Source organism: Leopardus geoffroyi, chromosome X (assembly GCF_018350155.1).
Source record: "Leopardus geoffroyi isolate Oge1 chromosome X, O.geoffroyi_Oge1_pat1.0, whole genome shotgun sequence".
Classification (NCBI taxonomy): domain Eukaryota; kingdom Metazoa; phylum Chordata; class Mammalia; order Carnivora; family Felidae; genus Leopardus; species Leopardus geoffroyi.
The window spans coordinates 10,499,646-10,523,528 of NC_059343.1; the positions used below are offsets into that span (position 1 = coordinate 10,499,646).

Here is a 23,883-nt window from a genome sequence, read left to right on the forward strand (position 1 = left end):
GATGGCCATCCTCATGCCAAGCATCCTGGCTTTATTCCACTACCTGCAATGCCCTTCTTGTGCCCCCGATGAAACCCTCTTGGCCTTCAAATCCAGCTTCTGTGTCCCTTCCTTGTAATGCCTTCCCTGACTGACTCACTCAGGTCCTGTTCCTGCCACAGTCCTGAAGTATTTTAGTTATAAAAGTCATCACATCCTAGTGTGTAATTTCACTTTCCCTGACTACACTGAATTTTGGAAAGATGGGAACTCTACCTGTTCGTCTTTCTCTAGTTCTGAGTGTGCTGTTAGACACATGACAGGTACTCCGTGAAGCCTTGCTCAGCGAACACACAAATGGAAGTGTGGCCCGTTCATTCACCTTGTTAACCGAGTCAGAATGACCTATGAACTGAAACTTTGAGACGACAGAACCAGGGGCATTCTATTCTTTGGAAGTTTTATTGCTACATGCACATTTCGTGTCCTTTTCTTGCTGACGCACTTGTCGAAATGTTAAGTGTCTGGGGGATGTCCGTTAGGTAGATTAAACAGAGCACAGATGTTAGGAATATATGCTAATGGGGCCAAACAGTCATTGAAGGAGGGAATGCATGTTTGGGTGGTTAAATAGGCAAAAAGAGTATGCTGAATTGGAACCTCTTGAAAGTGAAATTGTAACCCTAAGTATCTGTAGTTCTCTGGAATCGAGGAAGCACTATATTAGTTGGGATCTGTTCTATCTTCTTTAGCTTGCTTGCTGAAAACTAATGCTTCTGTACACAGATTGAAACCAAGGAGATTTATGCTCAGAGACAACTTCTCCTCAAAGATATAGACATGCTAAGAGGCAGAGAAGCAGAGCTGAAGCAAAGAATGGAAGCTTTTGAATTGTGAGTAACGTGTGTTCGTTTGGGATATTCAGAATGACGATTCAAAAGAACTAAATACATGTCTTAATACTCTGATGTTAACTGCCAAATAGAGTGTTCACTTGTAAAGGGGATCCCACCTAGCTTTAAAAGGCACAAATGAAGAGAAAGACTAGGATTTCACTTATGAACTAGTACACATTAGGATGAAAAGCAGAGTGAGATGCCATCATCGGGCTACAGTATGACCAGACACGTGACTTGAAGAAGCTGATAATGCTTGAACAAATGCCATGTTTCTCATTTACATCCAGTCATTCACATTCAGTAGCTGCATGTGTGCAAAGTAAAAATTCCAGATACCCCGACCTGCCGCCCTCTCCTGCATTGCTGCTGTCGGGGGAGGGGGAAGACGGTGGCTGTGACTCAACTCCTACTGGGCGAAGAAACTACTGGTGGTTGTTTGTTTTTTGTGTTTTGTTTTCTTAGTACCAATTGCGGAGGGGCAGAGAGAGAGGGAGACAGAATCTGAAGCAGGCTCCAGGCTCTTGGCTGTCAGCACAGAGCCTGACCAGGGGCTTGAACTCCTGAACCGCACGGTTAGGACCTGAGCCAAAGTCGGACGCTTAGCCACACGCTGAGCCACCCAGGCACCCCTGGCTGAAACCATTTCTCTTGGTGTGTGTGTTCCTTTCCTTAAGTGCTCACATCTGTATCCTTCAAATCTCAGCTGGGATTAAGAGCAAGCTCCCCAGTCTGTAGTTGGTGGAATTAAGCTTTCTTTCCCATTTGGCGTCTTGAAACTCGAAATATTCCAGGAACCCTATTTTATTTAAGAGGTTTGTCTTTGTCTTTATTAACGTTTTTCGTTTACGTAGGTTCTGTTCATTTGATTTCTTCCTACCTTACTCTCTTTGGAAATTCTCAAGTGGCAGTTTGCTAATGTGAGAGAAAAGAAAAGGGACAAAGTTTGGGCAGATTCTGGATTGTATAATCATGATTATGTAACCACTTCTTGAACCTCTGTTTGCCCTGCTTCTCCCTTGTAAGCACGTTAACTGAAGTGAATGGATTTACTCGTCCTTTGCTGTACAGATGGGGCAGCAGAGGGAGCTCTAACACCAAGCCTTTATGCTTGGCTGGGAACCCTCCCATCCCTGTGGTTTGGTCTAAGTGCCTGTGAACCTGATTCCTGGCTCTGGAATTGGTTTTGTAGGTGTTTGAAGGTCTCCCCACGAAAAGCACTCCATTCTTCGAATTTGGAGGTTCTGATGGGCCCACCTTCTGTTTTCGGCATCTTCAGTCAATAGATAAGGGATGCCCAAAACGAATCTTCCACCTCTAATTTTTAGGGACCAGTTAACTCTCACAGTTAGAAATAACAGTCTAGAAGAAACAAACACTTAAGGTACACTAAAGGTGGCTTTGTGGCTTTGTAACTAAAAGCATCCTTCTTTGACCCCTCAGTTGATTGTGACCCTTTGTCCCCTGTACCCCCTTTTTGAGTGTGGGTTTTCTCCTGTAAGTGTAGAAAAGTAAGAAACCACTTTGGTCACGACACATTGACACTCCCCTTAGCCAGGTGCCATCTGCTAGCTGATGAGCTAAAGTTGGTAAAGTAGAGGGACTTGTGGCTCTTTCAGTTCACTTCCCAGCAGGGAAGCCTTGTGAAGGTTTTACTCTGGAGCTAAAAACACAAGGTGTCTCTTTCCCTCTAAACGTGTTACTTCAGATGTTGGGGTTTTCTTACCTGCTTTCTTTCTCTTTGGCTAATTGCAGGGCTCAGCGGCTACAAGAAGAAAAAAATAAAAGAGCAACTGACGCACTTAGGAAACGGGAGCTGAATGTCCAGAATATTGAGGAGACCTATGACCAGAAGCTCAAGAATGAGCTGCTCAAGTAATTGCTTGGCCTTGTTAAAGAAATCCTGTGTCTGAATTAAGTTGCTGGAAACATGGCCACGCTGATGAAGTAGATGGAGCCGATGGTTGATGGCAAAATTGAGGGTTGAAAAACATCTGTGTTGTCATTGGTAGTCCAGCCTTTCCTGTGAGCATTTAAGATGGGTTTAAAAAGATACAGAGAATAGCATGCTCTGCTCATTTGACCAAAAAAAAAAAAAAAAAAAAAAAAAAAATTGTTTTTAACATTTGTTTTTGAGAGAGTAAGACAGAGTGTGCAAGCAGGAGGAGCGGCAGAGAGAGGGGGACCCAGAATCCAAAGCAGGCTCCAGGCTCTGAACTGTCAGCTCAGAGCCCAACACAGGGCTCAAACTCCTGAACCACAAGGTCATGACCTAAGCCAAAGTTGGACACTCAACACACTGAGCCACCCAGGCATCTCTCATTCTTCCTCATAGCTTCTCTGACACTTCCTGAGTGCCTGTGGTTTGTTTTCAGTTGTTAGGGCACTTTACGACTTGCTCAGTTCGCACAGCCAAGAAGTCATAACATTGAAATTAATAAGTGCTCAGTTAATAGTGAGTAAATGCATGTGTAGTGAAGAGAGGATTCAACTCGGCTTCTCAGGGTATTTATTAGTAATTGACCTCATTTTTATTGCCTTGCTCTTAATTTGTCATTGTGCCATTACATCATACCTGCAAAGGTTTCTGGAGGCTATTTTACTTTTGAGAGAATGAGGACGAGCAGGGGAGGGGCAGAGAGAGAGAGAGAGAGAGAGAGAGAGAGAGATGGAGACAGACCCAGAATCTGAAGCAGGCTCCAGGCTCTGAGCTGTCAGCACAGAGCCTGACACGGGGCTCAAACCCCTGAACCATGAGACCATGACCGGAGCCAAAGTCAGATGCTCAATCAACTGAGCCACCCAGGCTCCCCTGGAGGTTGTTTTTAAAAACTGCTGTTAAAAGATAAGTAGGGGGCGTCTGGGTGGCTCAGTCGGTTAAGCGTCTAACTTCGGCTCAGTTCATGATCTCATGGTTGGTGAGTTTGAGCACCGCGTCGGGCTCTGCGCGGACAGTGTGGAGCCTGTTAGGGATTCTGTCTGTCTCTGTCTCTCTAATTAAAAATAAAACTTAAATACCATTTTCATTGTATGACTTTTGAAACAATGGGTTTTAGGTACATATTTTATGTCCGCTCCTCTAACCTACTAGTGAACACTGAAGTAGCTCTAGTCATTAAATGCAGAATAAATGAAACACGTATATGTGAATTCAGCATAGCCGTGGATACAGAGAACTGTTGGGTATCGTTTGTCTTGGTGTGTCCTTGGAGGCCTCGGGTGTCCTTCTATGGTTTCAGCCAGTGTTGAATTTGGGAGGACATCATGGGAGTGCCTGTCTGGTTTCTCTGACCTCTGAACCGCAAAGTCAGTTGGCAACAGCTGGTGGAGGTGGCTGAAACCCCGTAAGATGAGCCTGTGGGTTTCTCTAATTTAGATCTCACGCTGTTGGCGGTCGGCCGACAGGACTGTGCTCAGCCCCAAGGGCAAAAGTTCCTCTCTGAGGGAAGAGAGATGGGACAGGTGAATTGCAAGTGACTGACTTGGTTATCATTTGGGATTTAGGGCCCGTCAAGCACACTGGAAGTTTAACTTAATTGACTTCTTGGTGTCGGTCGAGACCAAGGGAGAAATAATTGTGCTTCGTGATCTCGCAACAACAGGACCCTTTGTTTTGTGTGATTGAGTTTGGGGACCGAATTTACAGGATCACAACAGAGTTCTCCAGACCTTTCACGTTTGGAATTCAGATCCCTGGCTCTCTTCTTGAGAGAGTCTGAGGTTTGCATGTGGTCACTTTCGGTGCCCCGGTCCCGTAGATAAGCTCGGGTATTGATAGTCCATCCAGGAGAGTGACAAGCTCATTTTAGTTTTTCTGACCTGCAGGTATCAACTTGAACTCCAGGACAACTATATCTCTAGAACTCACAGGCTGATAGAAGATGAAAGGAAGAATAAAGGTGACTCTGGGGACGAGCTGTGTTCACTGTGACAGAGGCTGTTAGCTTGCGAGTGCCTGTTCTGAATTCTAAAAAACCTATCGTTTACACCTGGCGTTACTGCAAAAAGTATATGGTTTTTATTAATCTTACAAAATTGGTTTTTTAATACATTTTTGTGAATCTTGACGTTTAACCTTTCGTATATTCGCAAAGGTTAGTGATTCACCAGCAGGATTTTATCCAACTTTCTTTCAGTGTATTTTGATAGATGTGACCATCAAGAAAGTGGCAGCGACTTTTTGCTATCGGGTAAATACTACTCTTAACCATGAGACACTACGATTTTTACTTCCGGAAAATTGTAACTTCTCTGTCCCTGTGATCTAGTTTATTTCTTCTACTTCTAATGTATTCGTATGCTTCATGATACTTTCACGTGACATAGAATCTTTTTTTGGTAAGTTTTTTTTTTTTTTTTTTTTTTTTGAGAGAGAGAAAGGAACCCCAAGTAGGCTCCACACTGTCAGTGCAGAGCCTGATGCGGGGATCAAACTCCTGGAACTGTGAGATGACAATCTGACCCAAAACCAAGAGTCGGATGCTTAACCAACTGAGTGACCCAGGCGCCCCTACTTGACCTATAATCCCTTAAATTCTTGAATACATTAGCCCAAGAGTAGGAAAGCTGGATAATTTTTTAGTCTTTGGGATACTTGACATCTTAATATATTTCTGGGAATTTGTCGATGAAAAGAAGTTAAACTTCTAGTGGCGATTTCAAATGGACTCTTGGGAGTAAACCAGGGCTAAGCACTTGATGCTGACCGGTCAGGTCACCCCATGTACATCTGCTCGCAACTAGCCTGTGGAGGCTGATACTTCTATGCACCCGTGCTGTCACGCGTTCGGCAAGTCAGGGTTTTGATGTTACATCTCCATAGACTGTGTTAGATGAAGTGAAAATGACAAAATCGTAAATACAGAATCCCAACAGGCAAATCTGTCTTTAAGGAAGTTCTGACCTGACGGCGCGCGGGCCCTGTGCTCAGAGCCGATGGTGTAAGTGGTGACTTTTGTGCAGCAGGACTAGGCTTGCCGCGTATTTGACCGTTAGTTACTTGCCGTCACATGTTGAGTAATGGGGCTTGTTTCTTACTTGGCTGCTGATTTGTTTTGACCTTGACATCTGCTATTCAGATAATGAAATAATGGTCATTAGGTATGACATAGTGGCCATAAGTTATTAAACGACGTGTATTCACTAGGAAAACTTAATGATGTTAATTGGTTGGCTCTTCTCTTTCAGAAAAAGCTATACATTTGCAAGAGGAGCTCACAGCTTTTAATGCGATAAAGGAAGAATTTGGTCATTCTGTAAAACGTGTCAAAGAACTCGAGGTAATGAAGTCTTGTGTTTTGAAATCGACATGAGGCAATATATGAACCTAGAGCTTTAGTCCTGCGTGATTTATCTTACGTTGTCCTCTTGACGTGTTGGGACTTGTTTCCATCTTAGTCTCCTGGGGAAGCACAGCAATGCCTGAATCCTGTGTCTCTCCCTTTCTGCTTGTGTGCCTCGGGGCAAGCTCTGTGACCTCAGACTCCTCCTGTGTAAACTCTGGGATGTTCCCACCATGCGTGGTTGTGGAGGGGGTTCGGGGAGCTGAGTCTTGCACGTCGTACGCGGCTTGTATGCACTAGCTTCTACCTCAGCCTCTTCTCCCTTCCCATCAAGGGCAGGAAAACTTCCTGTCAGGATGTCAGGATCTCCCAGCTTAAAACCCGATGAGATGCGCTTTTCACATGCCACTGTTACTTCACTTGGATTAAGCTGTGTGTTTGCGGGGCACCTGGGTGGCTCAGTCGTTTAAAGCGTCCAACTTCGGCTCAGGTCGTGATCTCACAGTTCATGGGTTCGAGTCCTGCGTCTGGCTGTGTGCTGACAGCTTGGAGCCCGGAGTCTGCTTTGGATTCTGTGTCTCCCTCTCTCGCTCTCTTTTTCTGCCTCTCTCAAAAAAAATAAAAACTTCTGTGCTATGTGAAGGACAGAGGTGGAACTTGAGGTACATAAAATGTTAGGCACAGAACCTATTTTTGTAGCCTGTTTTGTAGCACTTTAGATAGAGAACATAGTTTGTAAGGACTTGTGTATTAGAGAACTCTGTAGGCTTCTGTAACCACACTTGAGCTGTATTGTACTACTAAGAGGAAAGCACCCCACAGCGCATTAGTGAGATCTCCCCCTTTGATACTTAAGAAATGCCTTGCTGCAATCTGGGGTTGATTTGGGGGGCCCTTAGTTGCCTCTGGAGGAGAGGACTTCTGCTGTGGTTCGGGTCTCCTTGCAGAGAAACAGACTTGGGTCAGATGACCTTCATTAAATCGTGGCGCCTAGCCTCAGGCAGCTTGGCAGCCTGGACTTAGGCGGAACCGTAGCCACCCACTGTTCACACACAGGTGTTGCTGTTTCGATTCCAGCTTGAGTTAGAGTCGTTCAGAACCCAGTCTTTGGCGATAAGCAAGCAAAACCACCTGCTGAGAGAAAAGGTGAAAGAAATGAGTGACTATTCGCTACTGAAACAAGGGAAACAGGAGCTTCAGGCGCAAAATAAATTACTTAAACAACAGCTGGAAGAGACCAGAAGTGAGAACTTGCGCCTTCTAAACCGTAAGTCTTGTTTTGTCTGGATTGGCATGCCTTTGTGATTGACACTGGCTCAGTATTCCGAAACTTCTCTGTCCTGTAAGGGAGGCTTCAATTGAGAAGATTTTCTCAAATTTCGTGGATTGAAGGTACATTCTTTTCACTCGCTGCCGCAAAATTGCATCACTAACAAGTTTTCAACTGTATAAATATGCCTCTCTGGGTGGCCCTCGGCTCCCCTTCCCTCTGAATGCTGGTTGGGTTTGGCCAGTGGGGACACATTCCTGTGCTTGGAGGGAGGGAAAAGAGTGAGGTCGAGGTGGCTGTGATCCCTTCTGCGTCTCCTCCCGTGCGGTAGGCCGGGGCGGGCCCTGGGCCTCAGCCAGGCAGGAGCCCAGGCCTTGGCTTCTCAGGGCTCTGTACCTGCTCGCGGTCTCCGGGTCTGGGAATTCCTCCCCTCCTGACCCTCCAGGCCCTAGGAGCGTTGACAACAGGGCCCCGGTAGCCCGGGGAACTACACTGTCCTTCGTGGCTACCCGATGTGAGTCCCTTTATTGAAGGATCTTCTGGTGACCCGAACTGGGGATACCATCTGCTTTCTGCCTGGACCCTAAGTGCCACTGACAGATGCCCAGGTCAGACACTGGACCTCGGGGCAGTCGTTGGCAGGTTCTGACAGGTTCCTCCTGTGCCTTCTGTGCGTACTAGGGCAGATTGGTGGGCTTTCATGTTAATTTCTGGATTTGAAAGAATTCTTTTACTGGGAGTACAATCCTGGAGAGCTGTAAAGTGTGCAGTCATGTGCATTAAATTCTCTTGGGGCGTCTGGGTGGCTCAGTCGGTTAAGTGACTAACTCTTGATTTCGGCTCAGGTCATGATCTTGCAGTTCATGAGTTGGAGGCCCTGCACCGGGCTCCGCACTGACAGTGCAGAGCCTATTGGGGATTCTTTCTTTGTCCCTGTCTCTGTCCCTCAGTGCTTGCGTGCGTATGCGTGCTCGGCCTCTCTCTCTCAAAATAAGTAAACTTAAATAAGCTTTTTTTAAAGTAATTATTTGGGAAGTTGGTGAGTCAAGATGGCTCTTAGTCTCCTTTATTACTATCATGTACAAAGGGAAGAACAATGTAAAGCCTCTTGAGCTGCTTTTGTTAGGTGAAACGAGAAAACGTGAGGCTGGTGATGAGCAGGCTTTTTTACCTTCACAGACCTGGCTCCGCCTTCTCCAGAGCTGGTGGCTTTTCAGAAAGAACTAAAGAAAGCAGAGAACGCTATCGTGTGTGAGCATAAGGAGTTCGAGATCCACAGGCAGAACCTGCAGAAGCAGCTGCAAAGTGAAGTGAGTACTGCCTGGCTCACCCAGGCATCTGGTGGGAGGGCCGCTCTGTGGGCCTGGGGACTCGGTGTGCGCCACACCGGCACCGGTCAGCCGGTGGCATCAGAAATGAGCCCCCAGTCTGCTGATTACTCCCCCAGTGTTCTTTGTCCTTGGAGAAAACTCAAGCTGTTGTGTGACCTTAGGTTCCCCATAGTAATAAAACCGAGAGGAAAGTAAACCCCCCCCTAAACACGCAGTTTTCCAATCCCTGTTGGTGCTCCCAGGTAAAAGTACCTGATTCCCCCCCTGTGATGCAACAGTATTGATGCTCTTTCTGACGTCTGCCTCTTGTGCTGGAGTAGCTGTTGTTGGAGAGGGGTGAAAAAGGAGCTGTGGAACTTGCTAGTGGGTTCTGTTGTTGTTTCATCTGGACCCCGGGGGTGATGGGTGTCTGGCTGCCGAGAATTGGCCAAATCGACAAAGAAAATCAGCCCGATGAGAGAATTGTGCCTTTGGAAGTATGCTGTGTGATTGGTTTTACATTGATTTCTTTTCCTTGTCTAAATCTTGGCAGATTGAACGTTCTGCACAGCTGAAGGCCCAGATCCTCGATTACGAAGATTCCGTAAAGAGGTTAACGAGACAGGTGGCCGATTTGAAATTGCAACTGACACAAACCCAGACGGGTTAGACACCTCTTTAACTTGTGTGTGGGTGGGTGTGTGGGTGCACACGTGGGAGAGAGAATGTGAGCAGCTTCTGATGCTTGTGAGCACGTAATGATGATGATTCAGTGAAGTTGTAATTCTCACAGTAGGGAAAAGCTATAGAAATGTGTCACCTTAGAAGTAAAACTCTTGTCTTGGGGCACCCGGGTGGCTTAGTTAAGCGTCCGACTTCAGCTCAGGTCATGACCTTGCGGTTGGGGGATTTGAGCCCCATGTCAGGCTCTGTGCCGACAGCTCAGCCTGGAGCCTGCTTAGGATTCTGTATCCCCCCCCCCTTCTCTCTCCCCCTCCCCCCTCTGCGTGAAGAAAGCAGGCCTGTGAAGCCATAGCTGGTACATGCACTCTCTTGATAAATGTTGATCATGACTGCAGCTTCAGAAAGTGTTGAATGTGGGAGTTTGTCCTGAATACTTTGATTTTTGCAAAATAATGCTCTTGATCTCTCTTAACTCTATACTCCACCTTTTCCCATCCTTTCTCACACTGTCGTTTTGTAACCCATAGCCCTAGAGAACGAGGTGTACCGCAACCCAAAGAATTCTCTGCTCGATCGGCCCATCAGCGGATTAATGGGTGGCAACGTGGTGGTACCTCACAATGGTGACCTGAACGGGGATTTCTTGAAAGATGCTTTCGGACTGGAAAGGCTGATGGCAGGCATGCTTCTGTCAAGGATCGCAAGTGACCCAAGTGCGAGCACCGGGAATAGTTCCCCCGATTCTGACCTGGAGTTTGTAGCCAAGACCAAGGCAAGGGTGAGAGAGCTAGAGCAAGAGGCCGAACGTTTGGAGAAAGCTTTCCGAACTTACCATCCAAGAGTTCATCCACGCCCCACGGGAAGGTCTTCAGCCAAGAGCCCGCCACCCCTGCATGCGACAGGAACGCTCAAAAAGACCACTTCCGGTTTCCCTGGAAGACGTACTTCCGCAGAGGACGCGGCTGTCCCTGAGCAGCCTCTGGCAGGCACACCCGAGGAGGACAGGAGCAGCGCTTCGGCTTCTGAGGCACGGCCGCACAAGGGCACGCCCTCCAGACGCCTCTCCTCCACTCCCCTGCCCAAGGCCAAAAGGAGCCTCCTTGCTAAAGTGTATCTGGAAGGTGAGCTGCCAAGAGGGTTGCGGGGTGCTCTGCATTTGGAAGCTTCTGGTGCTCAGAGGGCCTCTGAACCGAGTGAGAGTGCAGCCCGGACGACAGGAAGGAGCAGGAGCTGAGCCTGGCAGAGCCTGAGCTCCAGCAGTCGTGTCCTCGGTCTCAACCTGCCTTGTCTGGCTGACGGTGGCGTCTCCCACACGGGGCGGGGATGCCGAGGGAGGTAGTGGGGTAGTGTCCCATTTTAGCATTTTCCTCGGCATGCAGACCTGTGCTGAGTGACCGGTGGCTTTCCCTTTACCTCTGGTGAGTTGCATGTTTGTCACTGCTGTAGTTGTATTTAGGTGCTTGAATCATCAGTTTGGTAGATCATCTATGTGTCCTACCCAACTGTTTGCAAGGGTAATGTTAGCTTTTTGAAGGTAACAGAACTGTTCAGAAACGACGTTGCTACCTTCTCCTTGCAATTTGTAATGGTCAAGCTTTCTGCCCCTTAGGTGGGGACAGATCCGGTGCTGCTGGCTGCAGTCCTGGTCCTGAGACAACGCCCCAGCCATCACCCTCTGAGTCCGGGCACAGCCCTTCCCTCCATCTGCTGCCCAGCCCTCCGGAGCAGGCCAGGTAACCCCGCCTTCCCCTCGGCCACACCCACTCTGGGTAGCCTCACCGGTCTCACGCTGGACTTGTTGGGGGTTTGAGGGATATGAAAGACCACGTGGCAGTACAGAATTTGTAATCAGATTGTAAGATGACGTATGATCTTTGAGAATCCTCTAAATAACCTGCTTGGAGAAAATAACTCCTTTTAGCAAGTAAGTAATTTCTACTGGTTTGCCAGGCTTGGCGTGTAGAACAGAGACGATGGGGTCAATAAACATCTTCATAGTTGCAAGAGTAGACTCAGTTTATAAAGATAAAACCAATGTACAAAACCTGCAAAAACAAATGCAGTTGAAAACAATTTTTGGGTCCCCTGGAGGGCTCAGTCGGTTAAGTGTCTGACTTCAGCTCAGGTCATGATCTCACGGTTTGAGTTTGAGCCTCGTGTCGGGCTCTGTGCTGACAGCTTGGGAGCCTGGAGCCTGCTTCGGATTCTGGGTCTCCTGCTCTCTCTGCCCCTCCCCTGCTCATTCTGTGTCTCTGTCTCTCTAAAAAATATATAAAAAAGTTGAAAACATTTTCACACATTGTTAGTCACTCAAAAATATTTCGGATTTTAAAATATAAACAACGTTCTAATTTTTTTTTTTTGGACCCGAGTATAGTTGACTCACGATGTTGGATTCGTTTCAGGTGTACAGGATAGTGATTGGACTCCGGACGTTATGCTGTGCTCCCCACGAGTGTAGCTGCTATGCAGTATTGTTAGACTCCCCTTGAGCGAATTCCCTGTGCTGTACCTTTCATACCCGTGGCTTCCTCGTTTCCTAAGTGGAAGCCTTTACCTCCCACCCACCTTCACCCTTCTGCCCACCCCTCCACTCCCTCTCCCAACTGTCGGTTTGTTTTCTGTATTTAGAGGTCTTACTCTTTCTTATTCACTTATTCTTGAGATGCCACATAGAAGTGAAATCATAGGGTATTTGTCTTTCTCAGTCCGACTTATTTCATTTAGCATCATGCCCTCTAGGTCCATGCGTGTTGTTGCAAATGGCAAAAATCGCATCCTTTATTATGGCTAATATCCCGTTAGGTAATGGTGCGTGTATACATGCTTACACACCCATGTTTCTTTATCCATTCTTCAGTCAGTAGATACTCGGGTTGCTTCTGATCTTGCCTATTGTAAGTAATGCTGCTGTAAATAGAGGGGTGCATAGATGTCTGCAAATTAGTATTTGTTGTTTTTGCATAAATACCCAAGAGTGGAATTCCTAGATGATCCGGTAACTGTATTTTTAATCGTTTGAGGAAGCTCCGTATCGTTTTTCAGTCGCTGCACCACTTGGCTTTCCCACCAACAATGCTGGAGGGTTCCTTTCTCTCTACACCCTCATCAACACTTGGTGGTACTTGGCGTTTTGATTCTAGCCATTCTGACACATGTCACCTGATCGCTCCTTGTAGTTTTAATTTGCGTTTTCCTGATGATGAGTGATGTTGGGCATCTTTTCCTGTGTCTTTTTGCCATCTGCGTGTCGTCTTTGGGAGCTGTCTCTTCAGGTAGTCTGGCCTTTTTGGTAGGATTATTTGGATTATTGGTGTTGAGTTGTATAAGTGCTTTACATATTTTAGTTTTCTTTTTTGAGAGAGTAGGAGAGGGGCAGAGGAAGAGGGAGAGAGAATCTTAAGCGGGTTCCGTGCCAGCACAGAGCCCTACACAGGGCTTGATCTCACAACTGTGACATCATGACCTGAGCCAAAAGCAAGAGTCTGACACTTAACAGACTGAGCCAGCCAGGTGCCCCTACGTGTTTTGGACATCATTGGATTTATCATTTACAAATCTCTTCTCCCATTGGGTAGGACGCCTTTTGTTTGGTGATGGCTTTTTTTTTAAGCTGTGGAGAAGCTTTTTATTTTGATGTAGTCCCAGTGGTTTATTTTTTTTCTCTTGCCTCAAGAGACCTACCTAGAAAAATGTTGCAAAGGCTGCTGTCACAGAAATTCCTGCCTGTGCTCGCTTTGAGGATTTCTATGGATTCAGGTCTGAGGTTTAGGTCCTTAGCTTCTTTTGAGTTGATTTTTGTGTTGGGTATAAGAAAGTGGTCCAGTTCCTTTGTTTTGCATGTAGCTGTCCAGTTTTCCCAGCATCATTTACTGAAGAGGCTGTCTTTTCCCCATTGTATATTGTTGCCTCGTATGTCAGATTAATTGGCCATATTAACGTGAATTTCTTTTTGGGCTCTCCATTCTGTTTGATGGACGTGTGTGTCTATTTCTGTCAGTGCCATATGGTTTTGATTACTATAGCTTTCCAGCATATCTTGAAATCTGGGATTGTGATCCCTCCAGCTTTGATCTTCTTTCTCAAGGTTGCTTTGGCCCTTTGGGGTCTTCTGCGGTTCCATACAAATCTTAGTATTTGTTCGAGTTCTATTAAAGATGCTGTTGGGGGGGGGGGGGCACCTAGGGTGCTCAGTCGGTTGAGCGTCCGACTTTGGCTTGTGTCATGATCTCACAGTTTGTGGGTTGCAGCCGCATGTTGGGCTCTGTGTACACAGTTCAGAGCCCGGAGCCTGCTTTGGATTCTCTCTCATTCTCTTAAAAATAAACATTATAAGATTATTTTTAAAATGCTGTTTGTATTTCGATAGGGATTGCATTGAATCTGTAGATTGCTTGGGGTAGCAGGGACATTTGAACAATGTTACTTCTCACAATCCATGAGCATGGACTGGCTTTCTGTTGGTGTCCTCTTCAGTTTCTTTTATCAGTGTTGTATAGTTTTCCAAGTACAGGTCTTTCACCTCCTTGGTTAGATTTATTTCTAGGTATTTTACTATTTTTGGTGCAATCGTAAATGGAGTTACTTACGTTTTTGTACTACTTCATTAATAGCATACATAAATGCAACTGATTTCTGGGTATTTTTCTATCCTGCAACTTCACTGAATCCATTTATTCTAATAGTTTTTTGGTGGAGTCTCTAGGGTTTTCTATGTATAGGATCATGTTGTCTGCAGAGAGTGACCATTGACTTCTTCCTTTCCAATGTGGATGCCTTTGTTTTGTTTGTTTTTGAGAGAGACAGAGAAAGAGCATGTGCGCAAGTCGGGGAGGGACACAGAGAGAGAGAGACAGAGACAGAGACAGACAGACACAGAATCTGAAGCAGGCTCCAGGCTCTGAGCTGTCAGCACAGAGCCCGACGCGGGGCCTGAACTCACGAACCATGAGCTCATGACCTGAGCCAAAGTCAGCTGCTTAATCGATTGAGCCCCCCAGGTGCCGCATGGATGCCTTTTCTCATCTGATTGCCGTGGCTAGGACTTCTGGTACTATGTTGAGTCAAAGTGGGAAGAGTGGACCTCCTTGGCTTGTTCCTGATCTTAAGAAGTTCCAATTTGCATATAATGGAAGTAAACCCTCAATTGGTAGTGGGTCCTAGGGTACGACTGCTTAAGCAGGCGTGGGTGAGTGTGTTCAGGAGCACAGGGGTGGGTGGCTCAGTCTGGGATTCGGGTCTCCTGTGGGACCCCTGTTGATGCCTAGTCCCCATGGCAGGAGATGCTGACTCCTTCATTCTGGGCTTCTGCATGTGGATTCCATTTTACTGTACAGAGTTGAAAATTGCCACGTGTGCCTATTATCCTAAATGGTGTTAATGGTTTTTTAGATCACTCTTGTAATAAAACCAAAAAGACGAGACACGTGTGCTGAGAGGGGTTTTTAGTTTATAGGGGGCTTGGAGTGTAGCACCCTCAGCCGGCACGTGCTGGCAGTGTGCACAATTGTTTTCAAAACGTTTTCGGGTTCTTTAAGAAATAAACTGCTCCCGGGAAGAGCATGGTGATGAGTGTAGCACTTCTCTCCCAGCCAGTGCGTGGGGGGTGTCCGCTGCAGTGTAGTCCTTGTTGTCTGTGAGTCTAGGGAAAACTGCTTTTCTGCAACAGTTTCTTGAGTCCCAAAGAGTTTGCGTCATCCTGCCCTCTGGGGTTTTATATTCCTTCAACGTGACATCCTTGAATTTTATCCTTCCAATCCAGTCTTCATCAAAGACAGACAGAACTTGAAGAACAAGGAGAACTTTCAGATCCAGACAAGCTACCTTTTAAGGACAATGAGGAATTTGGATCATCTTTTGAATGTAAGTTCAAATAGGAGTCCTGGTTTTTAGAAGTTAAGAATGTAGAAAGCTTAGTTCTGGTGAGACATAACCACAGTCATAAAAAGCAAAGCTGTTACAGATTAGGACATTTTGATTTTTGTGGTAAAACCACAGATATTAACCTCATTTTTAAATCACAAAGATTTTCGGGGGGTGGGGGGTTGTTCGGAGTTCTGTTCATTAAATGTTTCTGGATAGTTCACCATTTCAGAGTGGGAGCTAAGCCTCTAATTGAATCCTCAATTCAGTTTACCACTTTTGGGATTGCCTCAGATTTAAAATGATTTTTTTTGTTTTTCTCCTTTTATGGAACACGAGCATGCTAAGTTAGTTTTGTTTGAATTACACTGATTCCATTGACTGCCTCAGATTTAGAAAGCCCGTTGTTTAATTAAAGAATAGAGGTAAAATACTACAAGCTTAAAGAGTCTAGAAATGGTATCCTGGCCATGGCCCCGCTTTGTATATAAGCTGTCATCGTGTCTTGTGAGTGTCATCGCTAAGTGTGAAAGGTAGAATATTTTGAACATTTAAATGGCTTGGTAAACTTTTCAAAATCCCTGTGACTCCCCCTTGTTAGGCTCGTTAAATCATGATTTTAAATACAGTTCAAACGATTAGCAGCAACCAGGTGAGTTCTGGGACTCAGCTGATTTTCCTGGTGGGTGACGGATTTGATCGTGTGAATGAATGTAATTCTCAAAGAACACTTGCAGACGTGAACACGGGCAGACAGGCGGCTGTGATGCAGACTCTAGAGCTGGCCCGGCTGCTCTGGCCGAGACTTGATGCTTGGGAGCGAGCGGTCCCCCCGCCGCGCCGCACGCCCTTCCCTCGCTGTGGTTCCTGAGGACTCGCGTTCGCACCTCTTGCAGATGCAGGGAGCACGCCGAGGCAGTTTGAGGTGGACGGCCTCCATCCTGCTGGCGACGTGCCTCACGTGGGTGCTGCCGCCGCCGCGGTGTCTGCCGGACCTCTCGCTTGTTGCCACCCCGGTAAGTTTTGCTTTGTTGGAACCCACAAAAGAAGTTAACGAATTAGTGATAGTTAATACTACTTCGTTTTCTAGTTATTTGCTTCTTCCATGCATTAAAGTCGGACAAGAAAAACCTTCCCGGGGCGCCTGGGGGTCTCAGTAGGTTGAGCGTCTGACTCTTGATTCCCACCCGGGTCATGATGTCATGCTTTGTGGGTTCCAGCTCTGCATCGGGCTCTGCTCTGAAAACTGGAGCCTGCTTGGCATTCTCTGGTCCCCCTGCATCGTCCCTCACCTCACACTCTCTCTCTCAAAATACATAAAGGTTTTTCTTTTTTTAAAGTTGATCTACTTCAATCTTCAGGGAAGCTGATGACATTGGAGGAGAACTGGGTGTCAGACTTGTCTGGCCTGGCCCACCTGGTCCTTCCTCTTCCCTTCTCCAGACCGCCTGCTTCCCTCCCCAGTGGAGACATTTGAGCTCTGCCCCAGGGCTCAGGCAACAGGCGTGTCCTTTTCTCCTTGACCAGAGTGTTTTAGCCTCAGAGGTGAAAGGAAATGCCTCAAGTAAAACCACCCGTAGGTCCTTCCCAAACATCGGCAGAGCATCAGCCCTAAAACCCATGGGATGCTTCTTGAAACCAGTTTGTTGGTTTCAGGCGCAGTTGGGAATATGAGGAATCACTGAAAGGAGCAAGAGGGTTGGTTTTTGCTGATTCCAGAGCAAGTCATTTCTGGAAAGTGCTCACTCAGACTCCATTAAGAGCCTTTTGCATATTGGATGCTTTTCTGGAAGCTGCCCCTGCTTCATGCAGCTTCTAGCAGGACAGTCAGCAGGCCATGGCTGATGGCATCTGATAGGACAGCTGATGGGGACAGTGGTTCCCTAGAGCAGCTCTGATGGGCAGACACTGGAGTGAATAGGGAATAGAAATAATGCAATAGAATAAGGGACACGAACTGAGTTGACAGGCCTTCTGTTTCTGACAGGTACAGTACGTTACAATAAACGGCTTCTTAAATTACTATTAAACGGTGGGGTTATGTTCTGATCGTTGAGGAACTCTCAGATCTGTTGCTTCACGTCTTCGTCTGGGCGCCAAGGGAGGTAAAGCCTAAAACTTGGTATCTTTGTGCCAGTGGAAACCGTGCTTCTCTTTGCTCTTCCATCCGAAGAGGTTTCCCTCTGCCACTCTGGAGCCACCAAGTACACCTCGCAGGGAAGGAGCCCTTTCCTCATTGTCTCTTGAAATCTTCCCCCAAACCGCATCCTCGCCCTGAGGTCGCCGCTCCGTACGAGTGACGTGCCTCCAGCCAGGAGGCTGCGTTTCTGCCTGTGCAAGTGGCCAGCGGCCGCCTCTAGGGTTTGAATTTCATGACCAGGATCAAGTGGAGACTGTGCTGCCACTCTCCTGTGGGAGACGCTAACTTTTGGTTGGTGACTAGAGCACAGCCTCGAGGCTGGAAGTCCCGTCGTGAATCTGTGCTTGTCTGTGTGTTAGCCTTGCTGGGAAAGCTGAGGTTCTGGACCAGAGCTGGAGGAGAGAGGTCAGCGTAGTCCTCTGTGGAACTGAGATCAAGTTAAACACGTGAGGCGTGGGGACGTGTTGGCAGCCTAGAGAACAGGCGATTCAAACCCGGACCTTGGCCGGAAGGGACAGAAGTAGGGAGGCGGGTGCTTATGGGTTTTGACAAGGCAGGTACAAGGTACTGTGTGAATATGGCGCTGAAGTGGCCACTTGTCACTGTAGGAATGAGGAGCTCACAGAAGATGTGGCATTCAGGTGAGGGCTGGCGTCCTGGGTGGGGCTTGGGGGAAGGGAGCACATCTGCTTGAGGAGGACGTGCGAGCGGGTAGCAGGGCAGACGGCACTGTACTCGGGCACCCGTGTGCGTGCCAGCGCCTAGACGGGAGGTTTCGGACATGAACGTTCAGGTGATCCAGGAGGTCAGGCAGGAAGGGAAAAGGCAGTTTGGCACTTGACCGCCACGGGTTTAGATTCCACCGGAGCGGAGCGTGTGCACAGCACATCCGGAAGTGACTGGTGCTCACGCAGGTGAAGGTGGGCTGCCTGGAGGCCTGGAGAGACCTTGGTCACGGAGACCCTTGACCAAGTGATTTCGGCCACCCGGGTGAACGGTGATGAGGACCTGAACTGCAGCAGGAGGAGGAAGAGGAAAGTGTAAGCCCTGGTGACCGAGTGGACGTGGTGTGGCAAGAGCATGACTCCAGGGACAAGGATGAGGAGTTCAGCTAGGAAGCCGGGGCTGCAGGATCTCCTGTGTCGATGGCAGGGAGCCCGGTAGAAACATGGGTGTGAGCAAACACGGAGAGAGGTCAGGACCGGAGAGGGAGGTATGGGAAAGGTGGGGGATCAGCCCGGCGGAGGTGGGCGGTGGCAGCTACTTGGCTAGACCAGGGGGAGGGTGTGGTGGTGTCCCATGGGGGGTGCAGGAGAGACTGCAGCACCCCTGCACGGGAGCAAGGCGGGGAGTTACAAGAGAGCTGTGTCTGGGCGCCTGGGGGGGGGCTCAATCAGGTAAGTATCCGACTCTGGGTTTCCGCTCTGGTCATGATCTCCTGTGTGGGTTTGAGCCCACGTGGGGCTCTGTCCTAACCGCACAGAGCCCGCTTGGGATTCTGTCTCTCCCCTTCTCTCTGACCCTTCCCCACTTGTGCACACACAAGTTTGCGTTCTGTCTCTCAAATAAGTATACTTAAAAAAAAGGGGTGGGGGCTGTGTAAATGAATAGGGACTAACGGTTAAGTCTGAATCCTAGAGATGGGGGGAGGCTCCTAACCAGAGGAAGAAGTGGAAAGGTAGGGCTTGCCTGGGGAAGCAGTGAGGAGGTGGGCAAAGACGGGGAGAAGATGTGATGGGGGGGCATGGGAGGCAGCTAAAGTCATCGTGGTCAGGGTGGCTTATCTGCATCTCAGCCAAGTAAAGGCGGGGCGTGGTGCTCGGAGTGGGTTTGGGGGCTCACAGATGGAACAGGCCAAGAGCCCTCTGAGAACCCGGCAGATTGTTCCTGAGTCTTGGGAAGGGCCCCTGCGAAGCAGTCCTGCTTACAGCTGAAAAATCTGATGCTGGAAACGACTTGCTCTTTATTTTCTGTCCCATTAGGTGTAGATAAGAAACCAATGGGAGAACAGGAGGAAGAAGAAAAAATATGGGAACAGCACATGACAGAACAAAAGCAAAGAGAAGAAATAAGGAAGAGTGAACTGCAAGAAGCTTTAGAAAGGGAACGAAGAGAACTAGAGAAGCTGGATCAAGAGCGGGTAATGATCAGTGCAACCCAATTCTCTCTACCGGCGTTGGCACGGTGCCCTTCCTGAGTCCCTTGCTCTCAGGGAGGGAGGTCCTTGCTGTGTCCCAAAGTCCTAGGAGTGGCGGGCAACTTTGTCTAGTTTTGGTTTTTTACCATACGACATTCTTGCAGTATTACGGACTGTGTTCTCTATGCAGTACTTGACGTCTCTGTAACTTATAACTGGACGTTTGTACCTCTCAACCCCCTTTATTTCACCCATCCGCCACTCACCTATCCTGCTGGCAAGCACCAGTTTTCTGTATTTCAGCCTGGGTGTTTTGGGTTTGTTTTTTTAAATTGCACATATAAGTGAAATCATGGGGTATCTGTCTTCCTCTGACTTCACTTAGCATCCTACCCTCTAGGTCCATCTATTGTCGCAAATGCCAAGATCTCCTCCTTTCTATGACTAATACTCCGTTGTGTATATATATACTACATTTCTTTTATCCATTCGTCTTTGGATGGACGGTCAGTTGCTTCCATATCTTGGCCATGGTAAATCAAGTTGCTGTAAACAGAGAGGTGCATATATCTTATCAAATGAACGTTTTGGGGCTTTTTTGTATAAAGACCCGGTTACGGATTCACTGGGTCATGTGGTAATGGTATTCTCGATCTTTTGAGAAACCTTCGTTCTGTTCCTCAGAGTGGCTGCACCAGTGACGACTCCTCCACATCCTCGCCAGCGTGGGTTGGTTGTTTCTTGCCTTTTCAATTTTGGCCATTCTGATGGGTGTGACGTCCTATCTCGTTGCTTTGATTTGCGTTTTCCTGATGATTGATGTGGAGCATATTTTCATGTCTCTGCTGGTCATCTGAATGTATTTGGAAAAATGTTTATTCAGGTCTTCCCATTTTTGATTGGATTGTTTGGGGTTTTGTTTTTTTCTTTTTTTGGTATTGTGTAAGTTCTTATATTTTGGATAACCTTTCACTGGATATATCACTTACAAAAATGTTCTCTCATTCAGTAGGTTGTTTCATTTTGTTGATGGTTTCCTTTGCTATGCTGAAGCTTGTATCTTGATGTAGTCCCAATGGTTTATTGTTGCTTTTGTTTCCCTTGCCTCAGGAGATCTATCTAGAAAAATGTCAAAGGCCAATGTCTGATGACTACCTATGCTTTCTTCTAGGAGTTTTATGGTTTCAGTTCTCACATTGATGTCTTGAATCTTTTTGAGCTTGTTTTTAAGAATGTGGTCCAGGCGCACCTGGGTGGCTCAGTCGGTTGAGCATCCGACTTCAACTCAGGTCATGATCTCATGCTCAGGGTTCAAGCCCCCCACCGAGCTCTGTGCTGACAGCTCAGAGCCAGGAGCCTGTTACAGATTGTGTGTGTGTGTGTGTGTGTGTGTGTGTGTGTGTGTGTGTCTCTCTCTCTCTCTCTCTCTCTGCCCCTCCCCCACTCGTACTCTGTCTCTGCCTGCCCCCCCCCCAAATAAACATAATGTGGTCCAATTTCCCCAGCACCATTTATTGAAGAGACTGTCTTTTCCCTACTGTATATTCTTGCCTCTTCTGTTGTAGATTAATTGACCATATTAGTGTGCGTTTATTTTGGGGCTTTCTATTCTGTTCCATTAATCGGTGTGTCTGTTTGTGCCAGTGCCATACCGTTTGGATTACTACAGCTTCATAGTCTATCTTGAAACCTGGGATTGTGATACCTCTGGCTTTGCTGTTTAAGATTGTTTTTGGCTATTGGGTCTTTTATGGTTCCATACAAATCTTAGTAGGTTTAGTATTACTAAAAGCCTGCTTTAGGCGTCCCAATCTTCTCCTTTCCTTTAAAAGACTGAGAGAGGTTGTGTATAACATAGACCTTAGGAGTTTCACAACAAAGAGGAGCTTTTACGAGCTCATTGGCATGCATTCTCCTCCGGTCCTGGAAATAAGCCATAAATAAAGCTTATTTGTGAGAGAGGGTGGGAGGGAGAGAGGACACGCACATGAGCGGGGGAGGGGCAGAGAGCCAGAAGCCCAAGCAGGCTCTGCACTGCCAGCACAGGGCCCACCGCGGGACTTGAACTCCCATGAGATCATGACCTGAGCCAAAACCAAGAGTCCGATGCTTTAACCCACCGAGCCACCCAGGCGCCCCTAGATCTTGCCTTTTTTAAATGGGGTTTAAAGAAAGCTTCCGAGGTCAGCTAGGTGGGATGAGAGTAACCCAGGGGAAGTGACTGCTGGTCACCGGTGCCTTCCAGGGGCTCCCTTGTCCTCATCCTTCCTCTGGGTTTGTTCTGGCCTTCTTGGTCCTGATCGTGGTTCCAGGCGTGTGGATTACTCTTGTCACTTTATACGCTTGCTGAGTTGTCTTGAAATCTTCCATATGGATGTTCTTGGACTCCTGGTTAATTTGGCCTAAAGCACAGGACACGTGAGGCGAATTAATCCCCTCCTTCATTGAGATGGCTTGGTTTCTCTTGCATGGCAATGACTTCAATTAAGGAAATTGTTCTTTGGCATGCAGGTTGTACTTACAGGATCAGGATTATATTACTATGCATTTTTAAACGTTTAAAAGTTGTTGTGATATATTTGTGTTTCCTATGCTGGTGCCTAATGTATTCCACAGAGGATGATTGAAGAATCATTGAAGATTGAAATGGAAAAAGAACTGGAAATGACTGTTGAAGAAACGAAAGACCAGCCTGTCTGTGGTGAAAATCCTTTGGAGAGGTACATGAGAATTCTTCAGCAAAATCAAGACCAGGAGTCTGCAGATAAGGTGCTGATGCTTTGGACCGGCTGTCTGTGGAAGGGGTGCCGGGGGATGCTTTGGTTTGCTTGAAGACCTTAGGATGAGAATCTGCCTTCTCCATCGGAGACCAAAAGTTGAGGCGTAGAAGATGCAAAGTTCAAATAGAGCCTTGAATCTCTTGGCCAAATTTCATCACTTTTGTTTGGGTAAAGATGGAAGAGATCTCTATGTGTCAAATTTGATAAAAGTTCACATGTGTCTCATTATTTAAAAAAAAATTTTTTTTTTTTTCAACGTTTATTTATTTTTGGGACAGAGAGAGACAGAGCATGAACGGGGGAGGGGCAGAGAGGGAGGGAGACCAGAACCGGAAACAGGCTCCAGGCTCTGAGCCATCAGCCCAGAGCCTGACGCGGGGCTCGAACTCACGGACCGCGAGATCGTGACCTGGCTGAAGTCGGACGCTTAACCGACTGCGCCACCCAGGTGCCCCTGTCTCATTATTTTAAGAACAAGAAAGAAAAAATGAAAGGTGTATTCATGAATAAAAAATGCATTAGTGCTTTCTGAGACCTAAATACTTAAGTCTCAGACACTGGGTGTTGAGAATGGGTAGCAGGTGGTTTATTTTGATATACCTACTAAATTTGATGTTTAGAAGTCACCTTTTTTTCAGTTTTTTAAATGACCTTTATCTCAGAGTTGTTAGAGAAATCAAAGTATTGAATAAAATTCCTACATGTGTAATTTCAAAATTCTTTTTCCCTCTTGGTATCAGAGTTCAAAGGTGGTCAGAGAAGGCTCCCAAGTGGAAACCCTGCCATCTAGCAACAAAGACGAAAGGTATGGTTCCCCCAACGTGATGTTGCCTGCACAAACCATCGTGTGGTGGGTTGTGTCAGCCAAGGGAAGTGTTCAGATGTTTGAGTCTGCCTGTGAGAAATGAGTGAAACAATCAAAATTTAGGGACTTCAAAAAAAAAAAAAAAAAAAAAAACAGCATCTTTTAATTTGTGAAATTGGTTCTGAAATAAATAGTAAGCAAGGGCACAAAGCCCACAGGGAAAGAATGAGAACATGATAAAGATCCCTGAATAAATTTAACAAAAATTTAATAAAAATATTTTATTTTTCCTTAATTTAGTTTCACAGGCTTTTCTCCCGAAGGGCCAGATGACTTCTGGTAACCATGTTTGCTGCTGAGTGCCTTACCCATGTAATGTGACTTGAAGCCTGTTGATTTTCTGTAACGACACAAAATCCTCAATAAAAATCTTACGTGAAATCCCATGTGATTGTGTTTCTCATAATTTTATTTGGGTTATAAACGAAAAATCATCTAGTCTGGCAATACCTCTTCAGGCTTTGTTTGACACTAGAAGGAGCTGGGGGTGGTAGGTTTGTTTTCACCTCCCCATTTTTGTCTTGCGTGATCTGTATTCGAAAACTTACTGGCCAAGTTCCGGACCTATGTTTCAGAAGTCTCCTCTGTTGCTTTCCTCTCCAGAGTTGGGCTGCCTACCCCCTGCCAAACAGGAGGCCATCTTCCCCACGCTCTCCTTCTGATCTGGCGCTGGAAATA

At 46.9% G+C, this 23,883-nt stretch overlaps 1 protein-coding gene across 5 annotated transcripts in view; it reads left to right on the forward strand.

Annotated features, from left to right (window-relative positions):
* The window catches only part of OFD1 (OFD1 centriole and centriolar satellite protein), a 42,638-nt gene extending 19,047 nt beyond the window's left edge, over positions 1-23,591 (forward strand). The window contains exons 9-23 of one of the 5 annotated variants that reach the window (XM_045472257.1): positions 766-872; positions 2,631-2,750; positions 4,701-4,774; positions 6,063-6,154; positions 7,235-7,424; positions 8,607-8,737; positions 9,291-9,402; positions 9,949-10,542; positions 11,031-11,154; positions 15,183-15,283; positions 16,180-16,299; positions 19,406-19,563; positions 22,177-22,329; positions 23,075-23,145; positions 23,446-23,591. In XM_045472257.1, coding sequence (XP_045328213.1) covers positions 766-872; positions 2,631-2,750; positions 4,701-4,774; positions 6,063-6,154; positions 7,235-7,424; positions 8,607-8,737; positions 9,291-9,402; positions 9,949-10,542; positions 11,031-11,154; positions 15,183-15,283; positions 16,180-16,299; positions 19,406-19,563; positions 22,177-22,329; positions 23,075-23,145; positions 23,446-23,488 — 2,190 coding nt within the window. In that variant the 3' untranslated portion in view covers positions 23,489-23,591. The other 4 variants (XM_045472258.1, XM_045472255.1, XM_045472256.1 and 1 more) reach the window with 4 other exon arrangements.
* Positions 23,592-23,883: the final 292 nt, after the last annotated feature.